A 26,672-nucleotide genomic window follows, 5' to 3' on the forward strand; every position below is an offset into this window, starting at 1 on the left:
GCCGACAGATCGGCGCCACTGTACCGACGTTCGGTATACTAGTCCACATTTTTGGCGGCAGCTGTCCAGTGTAAGATCCGATTCCCGAACCGAACGGTCATCCGAACTTCTTAGGTAAAAATTTTCTTTCATCGACCAATTCGTGACAAATATTTCAATTAAATTTCAATTTAAAAAAAGCAAAAGAAAAAAAGGACATCAAAATAAAACAAGTTTTGAGTTTTTCGGCCAACAATTACTGCGAGTTTTCATTCGAGTTTATCAAGATCTGAAATTATAATAATAATAATTATTATTATTATTATTATTAATATTATGATAATTAATAATTAATAAATAATAATCGTAATTATACTCATTTTTATTGAATGGGTAAATTTTATATAAAAAAAAAGAGAAAAGCAAATAGAAAAAAAATATTATATATATATTTAAATAACACGAGATTATATAGCGGAATCGCGAGTGTGCTCGTTTGACTGACGGCTTGCTTGGAGTTGAAGAAACACTGAAGATGCCAATTCAGGAGAAAAAGTTTGAGAGCATACGTATTTCCTACGAAGATATTAATTGAAGGAAAATAGTCGCTTGACCATTTTTTGCCTAGTCCTATTCATAATTCCATTAAAATTTTAATAGAAAATTCGTACTTTCGCTAATCCTTCATATTGATAACACCGCTATAATCCCTAAATCATTGTTCTTCATTATTATTTCTTTTACTATTTTTGTCTATATATGTAATTATATTAATAAATATGTGTGAAATATGACGTTGCTTGAAATAAATCCTAACAAATAATTCCCCTAATATATTCTAATCACGCAAGTTATGTAATTTCTCTAATGATCAGGTGTTTGCAGTCATTAAACCTAAATAATATTAAGTTTTGTGTGATTATCAAGTTTTCAAGCAAAGTAACATTTAAATTTATAACACCTAATCGGTAGAGAGAGAGAGAGAGAAAATGGCTAAGCATAATCCTTATAATAAAATCAAATAAAATACTCGAATATATATATATAAATGGTAGTCGCTATTAGTAGCCAGTCTGTGTACGTCATTCAATGATAAACTAAACGTCGTAAGAGAGAGCATCGTGTTTCACTCTTCTTCGAATGTTTACAAATTCCATTAGTCCAATGCCGAAAATGATGTCCATTTATACATACGTTAAAGATTAACCATAGGATCGATTTCGCTAAAGATATTTTATCATCATCCTGAAATGAGAATATATCATTGATTATTATACAACACACTTCTAAATCCAATCTCATAAAGCTCGTGATACAAACGTCATAGTTATAAGATTTGTTCTTCCACTTCTTCGTCTTTCTTTTCTTTGACTTCTACTTCTTCTAGCAAATTGTTTATAATAATTGGCAAGGCTTTGTTTAACTTCTTACATAATGAAAGACTACGTATTTATAACGTCGGACGAGAATAGAATTTAGGCGGACCGAGTGACGCCAAATCCAAGGCGTCTTTTATAGCCCTCTTACTCTCAACCCTCTCTCTCTCTCTCTCTCTCTCTCTCTCTCTCTCTCTCTCTCTCTCTCCCTCTCTCTCTCTCCCTCCCTCCCTTTCTTTTCGTTTCTTCTATCAAAACGTAAACTTATTTTCAAATTAATATTACTCTTAAACGATCCAATTGTTTAATCATCTTACAACTCCTTAATCAATAAGAATATTGAATTATTTTAAAGAAAATAAATTTATATATCTCTCTCTTTCTCTGTACGGCCGATTGAAATTCATTCATAAAATAGTTGAAGCGTTTTAAGCGTGTAACACATAGATCGCATAATCCGCGACGCTTTGTCAAAAGTTATGCAAGTTGGCAAAGAGATTCTAGTCTTCCTGGCTAAGTAAACATTTTGGGCCAAGAACTTTGGCTAAACTGTTTGATGTACAAGTAAGGTGTGTCGATTAAGTCTGACAATCGGTAGTTGGACGATTAGGCACGTGCCTAAAAAGAGATGCCAAAACTTTGGATTATGCGATTTTTTTTCAACTAATTCAAGTGCCACCACCTCTTCTCGTTCCGTAAATGACGCAACCATGACGCATCAAACGGGAACCCCGTTTCCACATTAATTTTATATAGAGAAATTATTTATTTACTTGCCTGTGTACGTGTGCACATTGGTATATGTATCGGTACCTTAATACTAAAAGAGTATTAAACTCATCTCGGAATATTTTTCAGTTTTCTAGGAATCTACATCGTCTTCAATGATTTGTGCTTCGAGTATATTTTTAGAAAGCATCTAAATTATACCTTCTTCTCCTTCTTCTTCTTCGGAGAATTATCTTCAGATAGGATATGATTAATCTATAAAAATATTTTTCTAAATTTACATTTTTTTCTATTAAAATACTTTGAATATTCTTACCACTTCCGGTATCTTCCAAGTTTTTAATTTAAAATGCTTTTAACTTCGTTGAAACTATCTCTTCTTGATTCTCAACATTACCTTAAAAAAAGATACGAAAATTAGGTTGATTAGGAAAAAGAAGAAATTAATGAATGATTCGAACAAGTTTCTTCTAAGTATTGAGAAATTGGCTAAAAGGAATTCGCGAAAATCGGTCAAAGTCAGAGTAAGACTCGTCAAGTATGCTACTTATTACTCCCCAGATTCTAACTTCCACCTGTTTTCGACTAAAAACGGACTGGGGCCCGGGCAGACTAAATATAACGACTACGACGAATGAATCCAGGACTCTTGCGTCATTGCTCGTTGTTCATTTCGTAGGCGCTTACTATTCGCCATTGGATTAACGATCATCGTTTCATGCTTTTATTTTATCTCTTTGAAAGTATTGAATAGAATATAACATAAGGGAAAAAGAGAGGAAAAATAAAAAAGAAAATTATAAACGCTTATTAATCCATAAAGAAAAAATATTGATTCCTTCATTTGTATCAGAAATTAGTAAAGGTTTAGAAACTTTTACCTTGACCTTCCTTGACGAATTAGATGATATTCAAAAGATTAAATCGTCTTCTTCGCTCAATCCATATTACCCGACATCTTTTCAAAAAATACTAATGGCCGTTCAGATTTTACCATGTAGTGCCATCTGCGGGTTATCCCTGATACTCAGACATTAAAATGTAGGAAAAGTAGGTAACGTTTCTGTTGATAATGATTATCGATAGGGTAATTTTAATAATTTTTTTTTAAAACACTAAATAATACGTATTTGTTGATTGTAAATTGTAAATTTGTATATTGTAAATCACTATGAAAAGACGTAAGAAAAAAAAAGAAATATGATATCAAAATATTAAGAAATTTAACACGGTTATAGGTGAGATCAAAAATGAATATTAAAATCGAATTTAGAGATGCTAAATTTTACTTTCCTCGTCATCGTCTATAATACTTTTTTCCACCTTAAAATACACGCATGTAGTTGAAAGCGTGCGAACACGATCGAGGTCGAGTATGAAGCGGGTAGTAAGACTTGCTAAAATTAGCAAGAAAGAAAGAGAGAGAGAGAGAGAGAGAGAGAAAGAGAGAAACATGTTGCGTCAACAAAAAGAAAAGACGATGCTACTGTTTGTGTCGCTTGCTTTGATTGGACGATCTAAAGAACGTGGCTGCCAATCGGAATGTGCCTTTTGAAAAAAGCTAACTCTAATAAATTTCAATTTACCAACGACGCCTGGATAAAATTAAATATATCTATATTTTATTTTTATTTTATTTTATTGTGTTCCATTAATGTCGCTACTGTTTTTTCATCTAAACAAAATAGCTTGGCAAAAATATGGTCCCATTTGATATTTAATACTTGTTTGCGTTCTCGATAAATTTCTCAACAACATATTCTTTATCTTCTCCTATGCGCGTTAACAATTAGTTTCAATTGAAATTGACGACTTAAAATAAACAAGAAAAAGAATACACAGTATTGATTTAATAAACGAATGAACGTATCGATTGGAATGTTATATCATCCCGCGCTTATGGTGCCGAGAAATAAAAAAGAAACGACGTCTTTAGCGTAGCAAGGTTAAAGAAACATATGCTTCGGCCCACTGAAGGCGGATTTAAAATTAACTTTTGCTTATGCAATAGAGAGAAAAGGGTGGGAGAGAGAGAGAGAGAGAGAGGGAGTTTAAATAGGAAACTTATGGAGGTTACGTAGGGTGTTTAAAAATTCAGCTAATAGTAGTACCTCGCATTCTTCAATTTTTCTCTTTTTTTATAAATTATGAGATGCGTGTTCCTATTGATGGAAGTACGGTTTCTATGCTTATTTAAAAAATGTTCAGGTATACATAATGCCAATAATTATATAAAAGAGAGATCAAAGATTTTCTTTTTTATTCTAATCTAACATTTAAATTCTTTCATTTATATTAGCGAACGAGCGTGGTAAACGACCCGAATAAAGCGGCAAAATGGATGCGCGATTCAGGAGCAATCTCGACATGATCGGACGCAACGAGCCAATCACGAGAAAAGCGAAATTCTGGCAAAGTTACGTTCGGGCTCTGAAAGGTAAAAAGAATCTTCATTGGCTTCGAATTTTGTTTCTTTCCTTCCTTCGCATGTATAATAATCAAATTATTTGTTCTTGTTTTCTTCGTGTGTTTTATAATCTAGGTACCGACGATATCAGAGCTCCGGAACATACGCACAGACCACGCAGTATTTTCCGCACCGATTACCCCGAGTTGCATACCACCTCGCCTACTTGGCCATTTGGAAAATCGATTTTTGAAAATCCTATTCATGCGGCTGACCGTATCAACACCCCTGGATATAGGTATGTATTATGTACACATTTTATCGATTCAATTTATTCAAATTTACCGCATCAGAATAATTGTAAAAAATAGCGATAAGTATCGACGTATTTCATGTCGGTAAAGTTACTTCCCTCTACCTTACCATATATTCGGTCGATAAAAGCAATATCGATAATAGAAATTGTCGGTAACAATGTCGATAATGTCGATAAATATAACCAAAGAATACAGAAGAGTACATAGAAGCTCACAAGTCTCCTTTTTTTATCTACCCTGATTCATCTTAATTACTACCGGGACCACCAGTGGGCGATAATATGTAGAATACTGTATTCTTTGATAGTATTGTACTGTTCTTTGATAGTATTGTACCTTCATCGCGTTAAATGCATATTATCGCCCACTGGTGGTCGCGGTAGTAACTAAGATGAATGTGGTTACGCGAAAAGTGGACTTGTGAGCTTCTATGCACTTCTGTATTCTTTGATACAACATAGAATAAATAAAAATATATAAAAACAAAATATTGTTCAATGTTTAAAAGAAAATTATAATAAAAAGAAATAATGTAAAGTGGAATTTTTTGTTAAGGTATATGCCCGTTCATCGTGAGATCTACGGTTACTCGCCAAGGCAAATCTACCCTCACCAATACAAACCCGTAGAACGCTTCACCCCTGGTACGTACTAAAGAAATCAGAAAAAGTTAGAAAATAAAAAAGAAAAGAATAATGAACGACCTCTGAAAGAAACTCGAAGCGCGAAACGAAACGATAGATATATATACATATACATATACATATATACACACACCGCACACGAAAAAATGTGTATATATATATATATATATGTATATGTATATATTTCTCTAATGTTGTACATACACACGTAACCATTTATGTTATGTATAAATGAGTAGAACTCGAAGGAAGAAAATAATCAGTGATTAAAGATAAGAGGAAACGAAAAAAAAACAATTTAAAAAAGAAAAACGTGATACAAACATGTCAACTGCGAAGATTCGTTTGTTTGAACGATTATTCTTCAACAAATTATATATTTAAGTAATACATAATAACGAGCACACGAAGACGCAATAATAATCGCGAATTCTCGGTTATTTTTGACCTCCCAAAAGATCTACGTTAGTTTCAAAATAATTAAAAATAAAATCACTCGAATCGGAAGGCCAAAATAAATCGATAAAGTTTCGAGAGATCTCGATAAAATATAAATGAACTATCATCGCATGCATCATTGTTCGACCATCTCTCTTGACGTAATAAAAAAATCAACGATACCTCGACGTCTACGATCAGAAACACAAAATATAATTTAAAAAGTCCAACTAAAAATAATACACATACACACATGAGAAAAAAGAAAAAAAAAGAAGAAAAAGAAAACCAAGAACAACCGCTCACATCCATGTCTTTTGTTAATACTCGAATTTCCACGTGAAAAAAATTTAATAACTGTGTACTAAAAAAACGAACAAAAGAACATATTTATTTACTATAATAATCGTCTTTTACCTTCCACGTTATATCATATGTCAAACGTGTAATTTTCACTCACTAATTTATCTTATTTGTACCTTAATAAGTATATCGAAATAATGCTATATATATATAATATACGTCTCATATACCATAATATCTGTTTATATATATATGTGTCTGTTTAAAGTGTATGCGTAATGCATGAGCATACGCGATATAAGATTTTCGTCATTTACGTATATGTAAACTTCGTATAATTAATTTAAAAAACAAAAGGGAAAAAAATATATATACACACACACACACATACATATATTAATTATTATCAAAGTATGTATGTTAGTTGTTTTGTGTCATCGCGACGATTCGTGTCCCTTCGTCGTCCATCGAAGATAATCATGTCCAAGGATCAAGATCAAGAAAATTTAAAAAAGAAAAAAAAAACAAAAAAGGAAACAGCGTCACAAGAAAAATGAATGAATATTCAAAGAAAAAAAATTAAAAAAAAATAAATAAAAATAAAATCATCAATCAAATCGAATAAGAATCGATAATCATCTTCATTGTTCCTGCACATCATCCATCTGTATCTGTGCTATCATTTCAAATAAAAAGGAGAGAGGTGGAAAGAGAAAGTTTGATATATATATATAAAAAAAAAAGGATAAAAGAAAGGAGAAAAAGAGAGAAAAAGAATTCTGGCTGATTTTAATTTCTTTCCAGGAACTAGGCCAAGCAAGTTGCGCATAGTGAACCGCAGCCTCGATCTGAGTGATCTTAGGCGTCAAGAAATAGCTCGAAAGTGGCAAAGAAGGGAAGAAATAGCGATAACATATAGAACACGATTCCATCAACGTTTTAGAAATTATTAATTACCACCACGAACATTTCGCGATTTGTTAATTTATTTCTCGTTGTTGTTGTCGTTGTTGTTGTTGTTTTTTGTTCTTTTCTCTTGTTTTTCATAACCTCTTTTCGTTCCCATTCATAGGGCACAATTATCGCAACGTTTTATATGTTCATTTTCATTGAGAATAACTAAACGCGATGATTGATTGATTGATTGATTGATTGATTGATTAATTAATTTTATTTATTTTTATATAAATATAGTATTAAATTAATTGATTAATTAATTATTAAAGATTAAGAAACATTTGAAGAGAATTTAGTTAGAAAGGGAATACAAATGATTTTTATTTCTTTGTTTAATTGTATCCACATTCAAAGTAAATTGTTAACTATTGCAGCCGCGGTGGAAGTCTTCGCATAAAAAAAAAAATATAAAAAAAATGTCTTACAACGTGCGTCGTGATATCTCTGAGATGTTTAAACAATTAGTACGAGAGGAAGATGTAATTGAGAAAAAAAGAAAGGAAAAACACAAAAAGAAATTAAAAATAAAGAAAAAAAAACAGATGGACGATGGACGCACGGAAATAAAATTACAAAAATCTAAATCAGTGTAATAATCGAAGCTCGGAAACGAATGATTTTTCTGAGCGAAGGGAATGCGATAGTTGCGAATCCAACTGAAAAAGAAACCAAACAAACAAAAAAAAAAAAAAAAGAAGAGATTTACACGATCTGCGGAGATATTTATTTAATTTTAATAAATGGACAATCAGTAGAAAAGCCATACTTGAAAAAGCTGGAAATTTCAGCTGATAATGTTATTATAATCGTTTCTTTATCATCTGGTTCTCTCTTTCGTAGGTGATTTCTATATTTGTTTTTTTTTAATCCTCTATATTAATTAATGTTCTTAAAAATTATATATAATAATTATTATCAATAATACTAAGGTAAAACAAAGTGCAAAATACATCGATAAAGTCATTTATCGATTTGACGTATACATACTATTGTCGATAATGTCACTCACCTTTGACTGATATTAATATTTCTTATATAGAAAATTATATTTTAATAGAAACAAATTTGGAAAGAAAATAATTATTATAGAGGATTAATCGTAACTCCTTAATGTTCTTATTATGCCTGTATAAAATTGTTATTAATGTTTTATTTGTTTACACGATCAGAGAGAATTTAGAACGAAACGGGCTTTAAAAAAAGAAAAAGAAAGGAAAATTGAAAAAAAAAAAGAAAAAAAAAAGAAAAAAAAGAAAAATCAATTGCATATTTTCATTTAATAATCTGCTCTAATAATGGTACATGCACGCGTATAAAACGGTTATGTTTACTAACAAACGGCAAATTAACGAAACATAATTATTAATTCATTGATCAAGCAGGAAGCAGAAATTTCTGTCTTTTTCAGGAAACGGCATGTTCTTTCTTTCCTTTTTACCTACTCTCTTGATGGCCCTTTTTATATCTATGATATCCAACAATACCTAGTATAATCTCCTCTTTTATATATATATATATATATATATATATATCTCTTAGTTAAAAAAGAATCTTTTCGCAAAATAATTAACTACCGCTATCACGGTGACGATCATAATCGATAAGAATGATAAAATATATTTTTGCAAAGACTCGAACACCTTGCACAAGATACTCACACAAATAAAAGTTCATTTTCAAACATTCCAAGCAATCGTGGGCAAAGATATAATAACAATTATTATTATTATTATTATTATTATTATTATTATTATTATTATTATTATTATTATTATTATTATTATTATCGTAAATTTAAAATATAAAATTTGCAAAAGATTGCCCACGACTGACCCGTATTCGAATATTTTATAGTAACTTACTATAAAATAAAACCTAACGAAGTAGATATAGAAGAGATTACTTAATTCTTGATTTTATTATAACAACGCTAATACAATTAGACAAAATACTTGGACACGTATTAGTTACGTTCAACGAATACAAAATTAATGAAATTATTTTTAAATAGAAAAAGAAAAGAAAAAGTGATGTAGAAACGTAGAATTCGACGCAACTCGCTCACCCAAAATTCGATGAATTGGATGATTCGATGATTAATCTTTTTTTTTTCATGAATGCAACGTAGCGAACGAATTTTTTTCAAAAAAACAAAAACCATAAAAAAAGATAATAAAATAGAAAAGAAATAAAACCTAAACGTTACTCTTTTTTGGATACGTGACCATCGCCGCTTTTTATCTCTCGTGACCTCTCAATCAGAGGACGAGGTTTTTTTGAAGCAGCTTTTTTCCACAAGGTTAGTATGCTTTTTTCACCTTACGTGACGTATTTTGTAGCGAATCATGAACGCTCACACTTTTTACTCCGATCTTACAATGTCATTGATCGGAATTTACAAGCAACAATATGCTAGAAAATTATAAGCACGGCTTATAAGATTTTTCATTATTTTTCTTCTAACGCTACGTCGTTCAATTTAAAAACTAATTCTGAGCACGTTAAACGAGACACTCTCACATTTAATCCCGCACTCTTGCCAATAATCTTATCGGATTAATTAATAAATAATCAATTCTTGAAATAATAATAATAATAATGTTTGTTCAATTCTTTTTCGTATTTAAAATTAATTAATCCGACAAGGCTTGTGTGTAATTAATGTCAACATTTTTTAAATCGCTTTTTAAGAGGATATATCTTTTAGAAATAAAATATAATTAAGATTACAGGATATGATTAAAAAAGCGTTGACGCTAATTATTAATTTGCACAGACGATAGAAAATAATAAAGGAAGGAAATTTTCTAATTAAAAAAAAAAAAAGAAATAAATTTCACCTAGACTATAGATCGTGGGAATGTGGCAAAGTATTTGTTGTTGCATGATTTTTTTCTTCTTTATAACCATCGTAGAATACCTATTTGCAAATTATTAGAACCAACGCTGTATTTTAAACTAACTCGATTAGTAAAAAAAAAAAAAAGCATGTTAGAAAACAAAATTTCATGCAAATGCCTACGATGCTTCGTCGTTAGTAACTTTTTACCGATCGTGAGAGAAACGATTTTGGAAATAAAAAAAAAAGAAAATAAAGAAACAAAGAAATGTTTTTGAACAAATTGAAAAATATTTTTAAAATGTCGGTACGTGTACATGTAAAAATGGAAAAGAAAAAAAAAATAAGATATATATATACGTCAATTATAATATCGTTGGAGTGAAAAGGAAGCGCCGAAAAAAGTTAATTTTTATTAACGTTTAACACTTTCCTTACTAAAAATCATACAAAGGCCTGTACGTACGATCGAATTTTAATATGAAACGATACTCTCGCCAAAGCATATCGTAAAGAAAGAGTTAAACGTAATAAAATTTATTGAAATATTCTGTCTCTTCGTCTTTTTTAATTATTCACAAATAATTCTGGATAACCGAAAAAAAAAATATGTTTAAAGATTTTCTCTATCAAAAATAAAAAGAAAAGAACTTTTTCGATAGATCTGATACAATGATACGAATAATAAGAGAAAATCTAACAAAACGAATATAAATGTTAATTAATAATAGTAACAAACAAAAGTCAAATTATAATGACTTTTCTTCATCGTTCAAACGAAAGAAGCATATACATTTAAAAAATAAAAAGAAAAAATAAAATTATTTTCTACAATTTTTGGCGTCAGTAGTTTTTAGTGTTGCTATGTGAGAATTGGTGTTTTCTTACCAGGAATGTTAATTCGAATATTATAGTTATATAGACGTAGGTCTATTAACATATATTTAGGAAAAATATCTAATTCATTAAATAATACAAATTCGAACGAGTTAGATCTTTTTGCCTATTATCGAAAGAAATTCTAAATAAATTCAAGAAATGAATTTAATAGACCTACTCAATAGATCAAACAAAGATAAACAATTCGAAAATTAAATAGATATAATAATAATTCATGACTTGGATAATTTTACATAAAACTAATTTCGAATTGTTTGTCATTAAGCGAATGAACCAATCGTGTTTTAACACCTGGATAAACTTGATTCTTTGGAATAATTAAAGCACAATAAATTAACTGTATATTTAATTCGGTGAAAAGATTATCCAGTTGTCAACACGAAATAATAATAATTTAAAATAGCAATTAAATAAATTCATTAAAATGTCAATATACAGCGAAACCATTTGACGCTGAGAAAGCTTGGACCGATCATCTAAATCGTTTGGCTGACATCGACAAACTTTACCCGAGTAGGTCTCCATTGCTTGCTCGACACATAAGTCCACCTCTTAGCACGAAGAAACTCTTTGATATCCATGGTAAATTAATAATATAATATATATGTTCATAATAATAATTATTAAATTAAAATAATTTCTAAAATTTGTTATTTCACTTCTCTTTTGTTTAGGTAACTTATTAACCGATGATATCTTCCCAAGTTATTCATCGTTCCTTCGCAGAAAACCTTTTATGGATTTGCTTGAACCATCTCCAACAGCTCCGATCAGTGCCTTCACGAGAGACCCTTGGTGGTATCCAAGTTATGCTCCGTATATTCCAAGCTATGCTCAATACAGCACTCCGTTTTATCTGAGGGACAGCTACCTTAGCCCAATTAAACGTAGCTTCTTATGGAGCCGACATCCTATTAGACCGCTTGGTATGTTTAAATATATTTTAATATCAACTTTGATATATATATATATCAATTTTCTATCTTTTTTCTATCTTTTTTCTATCTTTTTCTATCTTTTTTCTACATTTTTCTATCTTTTTCTACCTATCTACATTTTTCTATCTTTTTCTATCTTCTTTTTCTAATAATACACTCGCATTTTAAATTAAGAATTGTTCTTCCTATTTTCTTTCAATTTTTCTCTTTTCTTTCTTTTTTTTTTTTGTTTTTTTTTTTTAATTTAATTTCACAATCGACGGATCACATCATCGATGTTGAAAGAATTTTTGACGCATCGAAAATAATCACCCTAAGGGAAAAAAAGATCACAATTTTGACAATACCCCACGGAGTATTCGTATAATATTTTTTCTTCTTAAAAGATACAAATACCTGTGCTTCATGCGGCAAGGTATTGTATTAGAAAAGAGATTAGATTGAATCTCAAATACGAAGGAATAATATTCTACAACAAAACAATCTATCTGTCGTTTCAGGAGCGTTATACTACTATTATTCGCAGCCAGTTCCAGTATATCACTTTACCAGCCCGTGGTACAATAAACATTAAGAACAAATAAGAACAATGAAAAGAACTTAAACAAAATGAACAAAACGAACAAAAAAAAATGTGAGCGATCAAACGAAAAATTAATGACCATCGTAAAGTGTTCTTTTAATATTCTCTTACCATCTTACTCCCTTAAGTTTTGTCCGTGCGTGTTTTAATTAAACTTTAAATTGTTGTTTTCCAAAAAAAAAAACAAAAAACCAATACAAAATAGAAAAAAAAACAAGACAGACAATCATTAATTACGATGATGATAATAATGATAATGATAATGGTAATAATGATGATGATGATGATGAAGATAAAGAAACAATCATAAAATAAATTTAAATTTTCTAATATTAACCCTTTCGTTACAAGCGACCCATTTAGGGGTCGTAACAAAACATGCCTCAACGAAAGGGTTAAATAAATCATAACTAAATTACATATAATAATAACAATTAAATACCCATACATAGAACTGTCCTGCCCACTCTTAATATTAACAGTTTATATTCATAGAAATATCCTCCGGTAATCATATTTATGTTCGCGAAATAATATCAACGATATGGAAAGTGTTTTCTTGTACGTAACTTTCGTAAGAATTCAATTGTTTTCATTGTCATTTATTTAACAAAAAAGACATTTAAATGAATTCATTTATCCTAGAATTTCGATTTTTACATACAAATTTCATTCGATTATTTCCAACTAATTTTCTCTTTTCATTTCATTTGAACTAAACATCAGTTGTGAACGTTTGCCTACAAGAAATTAATATCTAATTCGGTTTCTTTGTAAATCCTTACAAATTATTTTATTTTCATTAAATAAATTTTAATACAGTATACTTATATTTTATATTTTAAAAATTGATGAAATTTAATAAAAAGTTTGTTCTATCATTTGATTAAGCTCTAATATATTTTTATATGTAAATATAAATGTATACAAATATTTTCATTATTTGATTGATGCACTAGCGTATTTAAACATTTTTTTAAAAATTAAAATTAAAAATTGTCATCGACGATAATTTTTAAGGATTAAAACAAGAATAAGAATATTTCTAATGTTCTTATAGGACGTTCAATCTTTAAAAACTAAAATATCTATGAAAGTGTGAATTTCTTTAAAAAGAATTGAATACCAAAAAAGTACAAAAACAAATTTAAAACAAGAAAAAAAAAAAGAAAAGGAGAAGGGACTTACGAACCTTCACCGATCATCGCGAATTTCTACTTATCGCGATTTCTATTTATTTCAATCTAATTTATCTCACCCTCTTGTCTTCTTTTGTTACTTTTTATTTGATTATGTGTTCTTTGTATAATATATATATATATATTTCTTTTTGTTTTATTTTATTTTATTTTCAATTGATATGAATTGTTAATAATACTATATATATATTTATTTTATTTTAGCTCACGTCTACTGATAACTCAACTCCAACTTAAAAACATACATATATGTCGCCCCGTATGGAACGCGTTAAACGAATCTCTCGACGATCGAAGAAGGAAGTGACGTATGCAAAGTGGAAGTGAAAAAAAAGTATGAAAAATTAAAGGAAAAATAAACAAAATTTAACAAAACAAAAAAATTATAATAAAAATATAATAACACCGACAACAATATCAATGAGGAGAAAGGAAGTACACTTACGTCTCTGGTATCCTAAAAAGAAAAAACCAAAAACAAAAATAACACAAAATTCTGTATATCTCTATACTTCTTATCCTAAAAAAAACAAAACCAAACAAACAAACAGAACAATAACATTAAAACTCGAGAGCATGGGAATTTTATTTATTTATTAATATTTTCTCGAAACGCGATCTACAACATAATAATTAATAATAATAAATTGTATTTCACGTTCGTGATGTCCAAGAATAAAATAATAATAAACACTGCCAGAAACTTATTGGAAAAATTAAACAAAAAAAGGAAAAAAAACCAATTCTAATTGTACAGTCAGTTCTAGACTTACGACGAGGTTCGGTTCCGCAACTTCGGACGTAAATCGAATTTCATAAAAAAATAAATAATATAATATAATATACATATATATATTATTAATGTATCCTGAACGAAAGTACGCCTCTAAAATATTTGAATACAAATTTTTATTGTAATTACCTCTCTTTTTGAGGTGTCAGTCTGTGGGTCTATCTGTATTCATAATTTCTTTTTTCATTTCTTTTTTCATTCTTATCAAAAATAATTTTAATATTTATATTTTTAAAACTTAAATTAAAAAATAATTGTGGTTACTTAATAACAAATAAAGAATAACTAAATATCAGTCAATAACCAATCAAAAAACTAATATAATCAATTATAGACATGTGAGGAGATACCACAATTATATAAGCAAATATAATGTCTTTTATTTCTTTTTTTTTTTTCGTCGTAAGTGCGAATGGTTGTAACTCGAGAACTGACTGTATTTCGTTTGATAATTAATCCTAAATTAAAAATGACCTTTTTATAATAATAATAATAATAATAATAATTAGATAAATGAATCGTTGCAGAGAGAGAAAGAAAAGATGTGTACAACAATATGCACGTTTATTATTTGAAAGTTTTACATCTTCAGGATGTTTTTTTATATTACTCGTTGGGCTACATTTCTGTCGAGATTCGATCGATGGTCTTATCTTTCTCTTTCTCTTTATCGTTTCTTATTTTTATTTATTTATTTAGTTATCTCTTAATTAATGTCGTTTATGCAAATATTTGTAATTAATCCTTAATCTTCTCTCAAATTTCACAAAATGATCCATCCATCGACGAATCACGATCGACCTTTGCCCATTTACAAATATAATATATGAATCTGGGACAAAAAATGCATATCAAGGGAATCACAACCGCTCTATTATTAATCATTCATCAAAAAAGAGAGAAAGGTATATGGGCATGGGGAATGGAGGGAAGACCAACCAAGGGTTTCGGTCTTATTTTGTTCATCAAACTTGCACTTACTTATTTTCAATTGATCTACGACAACAACAACAGCTGGCTATTCTTTTTTCAAAATGATCTTTTTAAACATTATCATTGCAATTATTGTTGTCGTCATTATGTTGAATCACCCTTATGGTTACTTGATCTCCACGAGTAACAGACGATGCACAGCGGAGGAAGAAAAAAAAATATATGTAAGCAAGAAGGAAATATTTCCTCATAATCTTTATACATATATACATGCATGCATGCATACATACATACATACATGTATATATATAAACGAGCAATTATGAAAGCGATCTGTAAGCATTTTTTAATTTTTGAAATATTTTCAATTGAAATGAATATTTTTTTTATAACGAAGCACAAGCATATATACAAAAAAAAGTAAGTATATATTATTATAAATTATGTATTATTTATTTTTGAAAAAAATATCCTTTTATGAATGTTTTTATTATTCTCCCTTTTATGGGTTTGAGAGATCTTAACAATACCTTTTTGCAGTCCTAACATACTTTCCTGAAATTAATAGTACACGGTGTTCTCAAGCAATCACCCATTCAACTACCAACCGTGCCTATTGTTCTTTAATTTTAGTGTTCTAACGAAAACTAGTGTTTTTCAATAAGATGAGACCGTTGACTCATTCTTTTATATAATTTAACAATTTAAAGAACATAAGGATATATCTGTGTCTGTATATTGTGAAAGAAAATATATTTATATCTTTGACATATCTCAAATGCGACTTTAGACTGCTTCCATAATTACCGACTCATATATATGTATGAATGTATATACGTGTATTTGCTTCTCTTCAAATATTTCCATTTTGTTTACTTCCTCCTCCTCCTCCTCCTCCTTCTTCTTCTTCACTCTCGGCTGACCACGCTTCACAGATCAAGTAACTAATTAAAAATGTCAAACTATAGAATATATTTATAGTTACTTCATAATAAGCGCTATATATATAATAAGAGAAGTAAAACAATACAGGCGGTGATATTTAGAATTATACCATAATTAAAAATGCAATTTAAAAGAAATGCTATTTCTTTCTCTACAATTTAATAGTAATAGTAATAGTAATAATAATAATAATAATAATAATAATAATAATAATAATAATAATAATAATAATAATAATAATAATAATAATAATAATAATAATAATAATAATAATAGTAGCGGTAGAGTAATGTGACATCCTCTCTCTAATAATAATATTATTAATTATATTCATTTGTAATAATTAATTAATTACTAATATTTTGTAATTAATTAAATTAATAATAATAATGGAAGGAATCAACGTGTAGAAAATGTAACGTCGCATATTAACGAGCGTGGCTTCGTTTTATCGATCGTTCATTTTATTTATACAACATGGCAACTTAGAAATGCGAAGAAATCAAAAATTACGTGGTTCCGATATTATTATATACTTCATTTTATTGATTTATTTATTGTTTTCTTTTTTTTATGGAAGAGATAAGTATATATACGTTCAAAGATCTTTTCATTTATTTCGTTTTATTTAATCGAAAAAAAAAAAATTTTAAATAAAGACGATTTCTCTGTTATTTTTTTAACATAAAAATTGCCAATTGCGTATCGAGGACCTCGTTTATATTACTTGTTTATTTATTTAATTTGTTATTTAATTAATTACAGAAAAATCTCATTACATGTTTGAGTTTCATTAGTCTTAAGAAAAATCATGTCAACAAATACCAAGTGGATCACGACCACATATCATCAATTGCACATTGTGTTTCAATAACTTGGCACTTTTCGACAAGAAATCTAAACAGAGTGAATGTGCTGTTTGGAACTTGAACAATGAACTTTTCATATTTGAACTTAATCCTTTGTTTAAATCCCCCATTTGTTCGCATACATAATATCCTAGCAATGAAAAACATCATTTGTGATAATTAGTAGTAAATACTTTACTTTATCATCAGAAATGCTGTTTTCATTTCTCTCATCTCTTTTTTATCATATATTTCCAACTCATTGGATTAAAAAATATAAATAAAATATATATATATTTAGATATCTTTGAACGTGCCCTCGGTATGCATATAATCAATTATTATCATAGAGATTGCTAATATTAAAATCAATAATATTTTAAATGTGATATTTAAACAAAAGAAAACAAGAATGAAAAAAAAAGAAAATGAAAAGTTACAAAAATAATGAAAAAGAGAAATAAAAGATAATAAAAGAACATAAACGCTACAGAAACTTCTTACTATGTACACTTGCAGCATTCTATGTTATGTTAATAACTGCATAAACTGCAATGCTTATAATGAGAATAACAATTATAAAGATAATGAGATGGTTACAATGGTAATGATTGTAATAATGATAATTATGATAATTATGATAATTATGACAACGATGATGACAATGAAGATGACTATGAATAACGTTGAATGATGGACAATGATAACAATAAATAATATTAGTAGTAGTAATTAATTAGTTGAAAAAATCTCTAAAACAACGCGGACATTGATCAATCTAGAATTGATGCCTCTTTGAACTCACAAGCATGGAAGCAATAAATACTTAATTAAACTTTTAAATTGTTCTCCGGACCATTAATACTTTACCAAAAACAAAATAACTACAACGGCTACAGAGATTATTAAAACACAATTTATTTGCAATGACTTTAAATATATATATATATGTATATGTATTTAGAAAAATAAAAAATAAATATATATGTTTATATATAGCATATATATACCCAAAAAAGGAATACTTAATATATAGATATATATATTTATATCTATATATATAATCATTTTATAATTTATTACAATTGGAAAATCATAACATAAGAGAATTATTATATCTCCCATAAATATAATCGAAAACAAACAACAAAGTTATTGCAATAAAGTTCAATCTATTGTGTCATGTAGATTTCTCTGTGCCGTTATCAATCGTGGACTATCGTCTTCTTTGTAAGGAAAAAATGCAAATTATTTTTTCAAAGAACCGTAGACGTCGCCTAGTTCAATGAAAAAAAAAAAAAGAAGAAGAAACGAGAAGGAACAAAAAAAAGAACAAAAATAAATTCTATCGTTTGTGAATAATTAGAACCGCAATATCTCACGTTTTAGATGCAATCAACATAAAAAATAAGAGTAATCGTCTTACGCACACTTTATCTTTTATATATTAACGGATTAGGATAGATTAGATCGAGCTCGACGTCTTCATGCTGAAAAACGTGAAAATAAAGTCCTTACTAGTTTCTGCGATTAAAAGATTATCGTCCCGTCGAATCTGTACGACCTTTTCTCGTAAATAGACAAACCTTACCTTTCAGCACTGTCAATAAAGAGAATACTAATTGTTCATTTGGGTCAGAAGGCTGTCATTTCTTTTTCGCTGGATTTCTTTGTGGTGTAGATGGTCTGCCTGCTTGACCAGTATTCATACCACCGTATTGATACTTTGCTTTCTTCTCTGAAGGTTTCAAGATCTGCAAGATCGTAGACAAAATGAAAGATTCATGCTATTTAACTTTTCGATTATTGTAAATTACTTCTATTTATTAGGTCAATGTGTTTTTTTATTTTATTAATATTTAAACTACGGATTAGAAATGGTTCAGAATAATGATCCAATATAAATATGTAGGTTTATCTTTTTGTGTTTTTTTTTTTAAATATGTATATATAATCATGATTATACCTGGAAACTGCACATTAAAGTTTCATCGACGCTCATCATGCCACCAGCATTGTCAAACTCTCCACAATAATTAGGAGCAGAAAAGAGAGTGACCAGTTGTCTTTTAGCAAAGAATTCGTAACCATCTTCGACAACTTGATGAGCTCTACATATTAAATCCATATCGTGACGATTTAAGAACTTGGACACAACGTCTGGACCAAAGGTGAAAGAAACACCTCTGTCGTTTTCTCCCCAACCCTAAATTCAAATATACCATAATATTTGTCTTACTCTCGAGAAAATAAATTAAAAATTAGGATTCGTTTGGATTTATTTTACCTGAACATCTTTATCAGGGTCAGACCAAAGTAGATCGCAAAGAAGACCGGTATCAGGTACATCGGTGGGTCTCATGATCCTTTTGATCTGCTCCATACTCTATAAATATACAAATAAAATTGTGTGCATTATAGAGACAATTTTTAAAAATAAAATACAAAAAATAAAAGTACGATGAAATCACCTGAAGATCTGGACTGAGGCCACCATGACAACAAAAGATCTTCTCGTCGATAATGGCGGCTATTGGTAGACAATTGAAGCAATCGGTAAATGTCTTCCAAAGCTTTATGTTATACCTTCTTTTACATTCATCATAAAATCCATATATCCTGTTAATGCTGGCGCATTCATGGTTCCCACGTAGTAAGAAGAAATTCTCCGGATATTTGATTTTATAAGCTAGCAAGAGACATATCGTCTCGAGGGATTGCTTTCCACGATCAACATAATCACCAAGGAAAAGGTAATTAGCCTCTGGTGGGAATCCACCATACTCGAATAGTCTCAACAAATCCGTGTATTGGCCATGAATGTCGCCGCAAATTTTAAGAGGTGCTTCCAATTCCAGTAGTATCGGTTGTTGAAGAAAGATCTCACGGGACTTTAAACAAAGTCCACGTACTTCTCCCTCGGACATTGTTACTGTCTTCCCCGGTCTGCATCCTCTTACTGTGTTCACATAAATTATAATTTGTTATTTGAATAGATTGTTATTGAGTTTCATTCACTCTTTAGTTTTCGATAATGGAGGCATACGATTATTAGCAGGCAGCATCGCGAATAGCAGCATGGAGCATATTCTACGTTAAATGTAATACTTATTATTTATATTTCTTCCCTTGTGAGTCAAAAATAGAATATCCCCTGCTTGTCGTACAAGCCAACTAATTTAAGGGTTGAACATTGGACTGACAAATCAACCTTGAGAAAAAAAATCCCACTTGCTAAAAAAACTTCTCTTGGTGACTCACCCTTGTGATACTAATAGATGAACGGATGAATGGATGGACACTTCTTTCTTATTATGAAATTAATTGTCAATATATTTTGCCTATATACTCTTTTCATTATAACTAATTTAATATAGTCTAACCTATCTTTTTAGATAATAATGAATCATATATTACTTATATGTACTTTTTTTATTTCATCAGAATCGTCAATATTTTTTTCCTTTATTTGCCTGACTCATTTATATTCAAATAATCGTCTAAACTATCTTTCATAAAAAAAATAATGAATTATATATCACATATGCAGATTGTGCTTTGTACGTATATAAACTTTCATTTATCTAACTAGATTTATCTATAAACTCAGTTCACTTAATTCATTTATATTGAAATAATGCTAGAACCTATCTAATAAAAAAGAAACAAATTTGAATTATAAAGGTTAGACTTTATCAAGTTAAGTGTATATGATGGTTTATATATAATACAAACACAGCAGGGGCTTACGCAAATTAATACACAAACTCATACATGTATGGCATTTATATATGAGTGAAAGAATCTATTATCGTTTTCCACCTACGACAATAACGATATTCATTCCAGAAAGAACGAGTTTCATATATCCTCTCCATGTTAGCAAGAATTTTATTTCAAACGACGTATATGCATACACACCTACACACGCGCACGCGCGCGCACATATTATATATATGTGCACGTGTGTGTGTATATGTGTAAATATACATGCATTGAGATATCACGCATTACGAATAAATGACCTTGTACAACTAAAAATATGGAACACAAACAGAGAGAAAAAAAAATTAAAGAGAGAGAGACGAGAGAGAGAGAGAGAGAGAGAGAAGTAAATATTTGATATATACATACACATGATAATAAAGAGTGATTATGTAAAAAGGTAGCATAACAGCGGTCTCTTTGTACAGGTAAAAATGCAAAAAGAACGCGTAACGATCGATGATGTTCGTTCACGCGAACAATACTTCAACGTATATTTCGCGCCTCGTGAAACAACGATATGATCGAGAGGGGATAGGCGATGAAGAGAAAAGAGTAATGTTAGGAAAGATGTAAAGTGGGGAAAAGGCAAGCTCATATGTTATTGTATCAACACCTTCACACGACGCTTTTAGATCATTTACTTTACAACCATCCTAATTCCTATCTTATTTCTTATTACGAACATGACATCATTTCAAAATATTCTTCTAATTATCATTATTAACACTGTAAGTATGTATGTATGTATGTATGTGTACGCGTGTGTTATTTCTTCTTTTTAACCGATTTAATTTATTTATAGACATAGAAATCAATCCGTCTAGAGTCGATCATTGAAAAACAACTTATCGTTTAATTAGTTACGTAGTTTAAGTAAGAATATAATCTTGATAAATATACATATTTTTATATTCTTCGATAATACAAACAAAAATGGTGGAAAGGGAGGGAATATTATTTGGAGAACAAGATTATTGCGTATTCAATAAATAACCCGCGAAAATTTAAACTTGCGTATGCAGGTTTACAGCAGCGTTTGAAAAATGTTACAGAAAATTCAAAACTTGTGACATTTTTGAATATAAAAATTTCTTCGTATTCTTATTATTATTATTATTATTATTATTATTATGGTTGGCATAGTCCATTATCGAGGATAAAATGGCAAAGCTTTACACACGCATCATAAAAATGTCTACTCGAGCTGCAACTCTTTACAAGCGAATAACTCTTACGTATATATTGTCTATTTATTTGTGAATGTGTGAATGCGTTTTGTATATACATCGTATATGTTACATATATCGTACTACACTAATCAAATAAAATTTTCCGATACTACGTTGATCAAGACCAAATAAGGACATTTCCGTCGTAAATTTATCTTACTGGTTTGACTCAGTTATAGGTAAGATTAAAAAATAGCGGGATAATTGAAATTAGAAAGAAGGATGTCCTGAAAGAAAGAAGTCGTAGTAAGTACTTACGTAAAATGGAAGGGAAAGAAAGGGAGAAAGAGAAGAAAGAAAAGAATCAACAAAAACGATATTGCTAACCGGTTTTCAAGACATATAACCACCTTCCACGCTTCCGCCATTGTACATGCTGTTGTAAATAAAGTAAATAAGTTATGTATATGTATATATATGCATGTGTGTTTCCTGCGCGAAGCTTTCGAGCGCGAAAAAGACGAAGGGCTGAAAAAAATATAAAAAAAAAAAAGAAGAAAAATATATAAAATAGGAAACCGTATATTATCGTTGGAATCTCTTTTGCAACAATAACTTCTGCGTCTACCCCGATTGCTATGAAAGGACGCTCGAGATTAAGCGAAAATTAGGTGAACTAAAAAAAGAAAAATATAATATTATAAGTCAAAAATAAAATCGAAGTATACATAATAGCGCAACTACATGGATTTCGTGGTTTGATTTTCTTTTAAATGTATAATATGCGTACCGACAAAATCCGACGAGAAAATATCTTTTAGCTTGGCTTTCTTCTGAACCTGGTCTTTCTGCGTGTTGTACACTTTGAGAGGGAGCATCGAAAGGGCCGACGATGCACGTTTTGTCGAGGGAAAGAGAGAGAGAGAGTGAGAAAAAGATTGAGGAAAAAGAGAAAGAGAAAAGGAAAGGCAAAAAGAGAAACAGAAAAAATCGTTTTTTTTTCTAGTTATTAAAACTAAACAAAATATACTCGGTTAATCGAACATTTCACATTAAAAAATATTTTTTTAAAATATATATTCAGTGTACTGGAAAAAAATTAAAAGAAAAAAGATCGATATTTATCACATTATTTGTTCTTATCTATCTATTTATCTTTCATTTCTTCTTTTTTCTTAAGCAAAGATTTCCTACATAACGTGAAAAAGACGCTCTCAACTAGAAATAGATATGAATATACGTAGAAGCGAGCGAGCGAACGAGCGAACAGCTCTCCCCTAAACTCTGAAATAATTAATCACGATATCTCATTGTATAAGTCATACGAAAGTAAAATGACAAAATGGTAAAATGAGACGACGCGTACCGTTCGATTTGTCGCGCTCGCTCGAAAATAAGTTGTGTGCACTGATGTTGCTGCTGTTGCTGCTGCGAAGTAGTAATACGCGACACGATAATACTTGGTTCGATTTAACATGATTATTTAATACGAATAAAAGCACGCCTCTTTGCGAAATCGAAAGCGAAGTTATTATTAATAATCTTACACTGTGATCCCTCGCGAGTACTCTTTCATTATCACGTACCTTCTAATAATCTTTGTATGAGGCTGTCGATGTTCAAGTCGACATCCGCCATTTTTTCTTGCCACTGACTAGCACACTGACGCTCGTAAAACGGTTAGTAGGGGTTTCCTCGGCACTTGGCTGTTTTGTTTGCGCGTTTACGGAAAGAGAGAGAAAGCTTACAGACGTATATGTTAAGCGCGTTGCGTGATAAACTCTTATCGACTGCTGATACGGACATCTTGTTTTGTTATTTCCCACTTTTTCTCAACCCTTCTCTCTCTACTCTCCATCCTACCTCTCTCTCTCTTTCTTCTTTCTTTCCTTCTTTACTCACTTTCGATTCTGATTTGTTCGACTGTCTCATTCTCGCTTCTAATTAGTTCAATTTTCTTCATCTCATTTCTGATTGGCTAGACTCCATTCATCTCGCTTCCGATTGGCTAGTCACTCACTCTTTCATTTCTAATTGGTTAACCTACTTCTTTCTCACTTCACTCTCTTCGAATGTAAGCTTGTCAACAGAAGACAGTAGAAAATAATACATTTTTTTTGGACCAAAAATGAAATAAAAATTAATTTAAAAAAGTATATCCAGTAAATAATAATTAAGTCGTTTACGTTTATATATTTTGACATTATTTCGTTTCTCTTTGCAATTTTTAGTATCACGTATTTTTTTTTGTGATGAAAACTTCTAGGCAATTTGTGTCTTACTGTTACATCAGACATCAACCATAAGGATAAACCCGTTAATTAATTCTATGAAAATTATGAATAGTATGTTTCCGCCAGTATGTTTATTATTATTTGTTTATCAGGCGATTCAACAAATATCTACTATAAAATAGATTGTAAAATTCGCAATAATTTACAACTCTTTTTAACAGTGTGTAAGCCGTTGCAATATACTACGATCAATGGATGAAAACGATTTAGTATGTTAATTATTTAGTATTTTCTTAACCGTACTTTCGATGATAGTCTGGTGGAGGATCAGTATAATCTTGTTGCAGATTGAATAGTTCGACATGATTCTTTTGCAAGTATTGTAAGAATTCATGAAAGTGCGATAACAATATCTGTATACTTCTTTCATCTAGAGTAGTGTAGGATAGCATACTGCCTAGTCTAACTGAAAATAAACGGAAATAAAATTATAGTATTAATTGGAGAATCTTAAAATATTACATATTTAAATATATTATATATATAAGATATTTAGAATCGTTACCAAATAGTCGAAGTAAATGAAAGGCTCCATACATTTGACTGGGCAACACATCTGGATTGTCATTCATCATCTGGATAAATTGTGGACGTTCCCATTTATATAATAATTGAAGACCTAAAGTAATGTTAAAGTAATCCCTAATTCCTTTAGTTATTTCCATAATGCTTTCTCTGAAACAAGTATTTAAAATTAAACATTTTATTGTTATAATATATCTTTTTATCATAAGTAACAAAAGGTTATGGAAACTAACTTAGTAGATTCAGGTTTTCCAAGTGACTTTGATTCTACATAATCATCTAGGACCTTATCGACTGTATTCTTAACAGGAAGGACTGGTAATTTGTGGTGTTTTAATATTACTTCCGATTCATCTATCAGTACAAATTTTAATTCTTCCGGTATCTTAATTTTAACTTCAACCTTAGTCAGATATTCTTCATTTTCACCCGTTGGTTCTACTCGGCTGTAATATAATTTATTTTATTATTATTATTTTTTCAAAATATATTTGTAATAAAAAGAATAAAGTATTTCAATAACAAACCTGCGTTTCTTGCGTGGTGCCTCGGTTGTAGGAGTATCATGAGATGTTGAAGGTGTAACAATGTTACTAGCACTTTTACTAAATCGACTAATACTTTTATCAACATTTGCTACTGGTGTGCTAGCTCTACTATCTGTATCTTTTTCTCTACCAACATCGCTTCTTCTTCCTTGCGTTTTGGAGCCTGTGCTACCTTTTTTATTTTTTTGTGCGCTTTGTTGATTAGAATGTGCTCTTTGCACTTCACGCTGTTTTTGTACATTAGCTTCGTTATATTTTAATACACGACTTTCCGGCACCCATTCGTCCCAGCTATTAATTAGATATAATATAAATTATAACTCGTAATATATGAGAGTAGTCAAATTAGAATTTATCTCTTATACTTACTTTTTATTCCAACCAGCATAGTGAATAAAATATTTAATTTGTTTCTCTTTCGTGATGGATGACTTTAAACATTTGGCTTCGTAAATCAATGGTCCATGGAAACACAATACCTTTTCACCTATTTCACAGAAAATAAAATTAATACATGTTGCAATACGTCAAATAAATAATTGTTCTAGCTATGTAATAATAGAGAAATATACCTTCTTGAAATTTGCACTTTGGTGGCATCTTTACAGATTCTTGATTATTAATATTGCTAATAGTTATTTTAACCTATCAAATAAATCAAATTATCGTTCGTATTTAAGACCAATAAACCACTGTGGATTGTCTCTCGACAAGTGTTCATTAATTTCAATATAATGATTAAATCATTTTAAACAGTTCTTTGTATTTTTTTACTCAGTAGAAATGCATTCACAATCAACAGTAAACAAATCTACTTCACCTAACCAATCACAACACTAGAATTATTAACTATTAGCTCTGCATGCTGTAACTATATGTAATATGTATATACATTATTTTTAATTTTCATTTTTTCATAAGAAATCACAGGTTATTTGGCCGCACCCTGTATATAATATGATTTATATTTCATTATTTGTAAGAAACAGTTGTTATATAATACATTGAGGAATATTACATATAATACTTTTTTATAAAATATTTCAAATAATAAAATATAAATATATTATTTTGTTATGAAAAAATATAGGTTATAATCAGAGATATAGCATTATAGCGATATATTTCAGACTAAAGTATACGCAACGATCAATTATTCGATGGAAAACAACCTTAAAGTGTTACGTGACGCTATTGGTTGAAGTGAATATACATATCACATACATACATATACATCATA

General features: G+C 29.6%; 3 protein-coding genes and 1 long non-coding RNA gene across 9 annotated transcripts; 1 reads left to right on the forward strand and 3 right to left on the reverse strand.

The window, feature by feature from the left end:
- Nucleotides 1-9: 9 nt before the first annotated feature.
- On the forward strand, nucleotides 10-14,103 carry LOC122518501. Of its 2 annotated transcripts, XR_006304088.1 has the most exons (8): nucleotides 10-114; nucleotides 4,384-4,521; nucleotides 4,627-4,789; nucleotides 5,364-5,452; nucleotides 11,328-11,471; nucleotides 11,564-11,815; nucleotides 12,328-12,461; nucleotides 13,814-14,103. XR_006304088.1 is itself a non-coding variant. In XM_043637476.1 (7 exons), exons 2-7 carry the CDS (start codon nucleotides 4,422-4,424, stop codon nucleotides 13,825-13,827), a joined length of 762 nt encoding a protein of 253 aa, XP_043493411.1. In that variant the 5' UTR covers nucleotides 10-114; nucleotides 4,384-4,421; the 3' UTR covers nucleotides 13,828-14,103. The 2 variants fall into 2 exon arrangements, 1 of the variants encoding a protein (XP_043493411.1); XM_043637476.1 differs by lacking the exon at nucleotides 12,328-12,461.
- Nucleotides 1,593-3,875, reverse strand: LOC122518510. The gene is made up of 3 exons (XR_006304091.1): nucleotides 2,966-3,875; nucleotides 2,401-2,481; nucleotides 1,593-2,339 (listed from the first exon to the last, which is right to left on the reverse strand). It is a non-coding gene; the product is annotated as an uncharacterized LOC122518510 (long non-coding RNA).
- A 4,364-nt stretch (nucleotides 14,104-18,467) lies between the features above and the next one.
- Nucleotides 18,468-24,126, reverse strand: LOC122518467 (serine/threonine-protein phosphatase PP1-beta catalytic subunit). Of its 4 annotated transcripts, XM_043637412.1 has the most exons (7): nucleotides 23,613-23,656; nucleotides 23,432-23,493; nucleotides 19,600-20,087; nucleotides 19,416-19,514; nucleotides 19,095-19,334; nucleotides 18,720-18,882; nucleotides 18,468-18,618 (listed from the first exon to the last, which is right to left on the reverse strand). In XM_043637412.1, exons 1-6 carry the CDS (start codon nucleotides 23,639-23,641, stop codon nucleotides 18,775-18,777), a joined length of 1,026 nt encoding a protein of 341 aa, XP_043493347.1. In that variant the 5' UTR covers nucleotides 23,642-23,656; the 3' UTR covers nucleotides 18,468-18,618; nucleotides 18,720-18,774. The 4 variants fall into 4 exon arrangements, with proteins under 4 accessions (XP_043493347.1, XP_043493366.1, XP_043493357.1 ...); XM_043637431.1 differs by lacking the exon at nucleotides 23,432-23,493 and having other exon boundaries at nucleotides 23,652-24,126; XM_043637422.1 differs by having other exon boundaries at nucleotides 18,468-18,882.
- Nucleotides 24,127-24,401: 275 nt separating this feature from the next.
- Nucleotides 24,402-26,436, reverse strand: LOC122518490 (mortality factor 4-like protein 1). 2 transcript variants are annotated; one of them, XM_043637450.1, is made up of 6 exons: nucleotides 26,005-26,435; nucleotides 25,802-25,919; nucleotides 25,412-25,723; nucleotides 25,118-25,330; nucleotides 24,865-25,034; nucleotides 24,402-24,765 (listed from the first exon to the last, which is right to left on the reverse strand). In XM_043637450.1, exons 1-6 carry the CDS (start codon nucleotides 26,030-26,032, stop codon nucleotides 24,593-24,595), a joined length of 1,014 nt encoding a protein of 337 aa, XP_043493385.1. In that variant the 5' UTR covers nucleotides 26,033-26,435; the 3' UTR covers nucleotides 24,402-24,592. The 2 variants fall into 2 exon arrangements, with proteins under 2 accessions (XP_043493385.1, XP_043493393.1); XM_043637458.1 differs by having other exon boundaries at nucleotides 24,671-24,761; nucleotides 26,005-26,436.
- Nucleotides 26,437-26,672: the final 236 nt, after the last annotated feature.

Source organism: Polistes fuscatus, unplaced genomic scaffold (genome assembly GCF_010416935.1).
Source record: "Polistes fuscatus isolate 324 unplaced genomic scaffold, CU_Pfus_HIC Scaffold1, whole genome shotgun sequence".
NCBI lineage: Eukaryota > Metazoa > Arthropoda > Insecta > Hymenoptera > Vespidae > Polistes > Polistes fuscatus.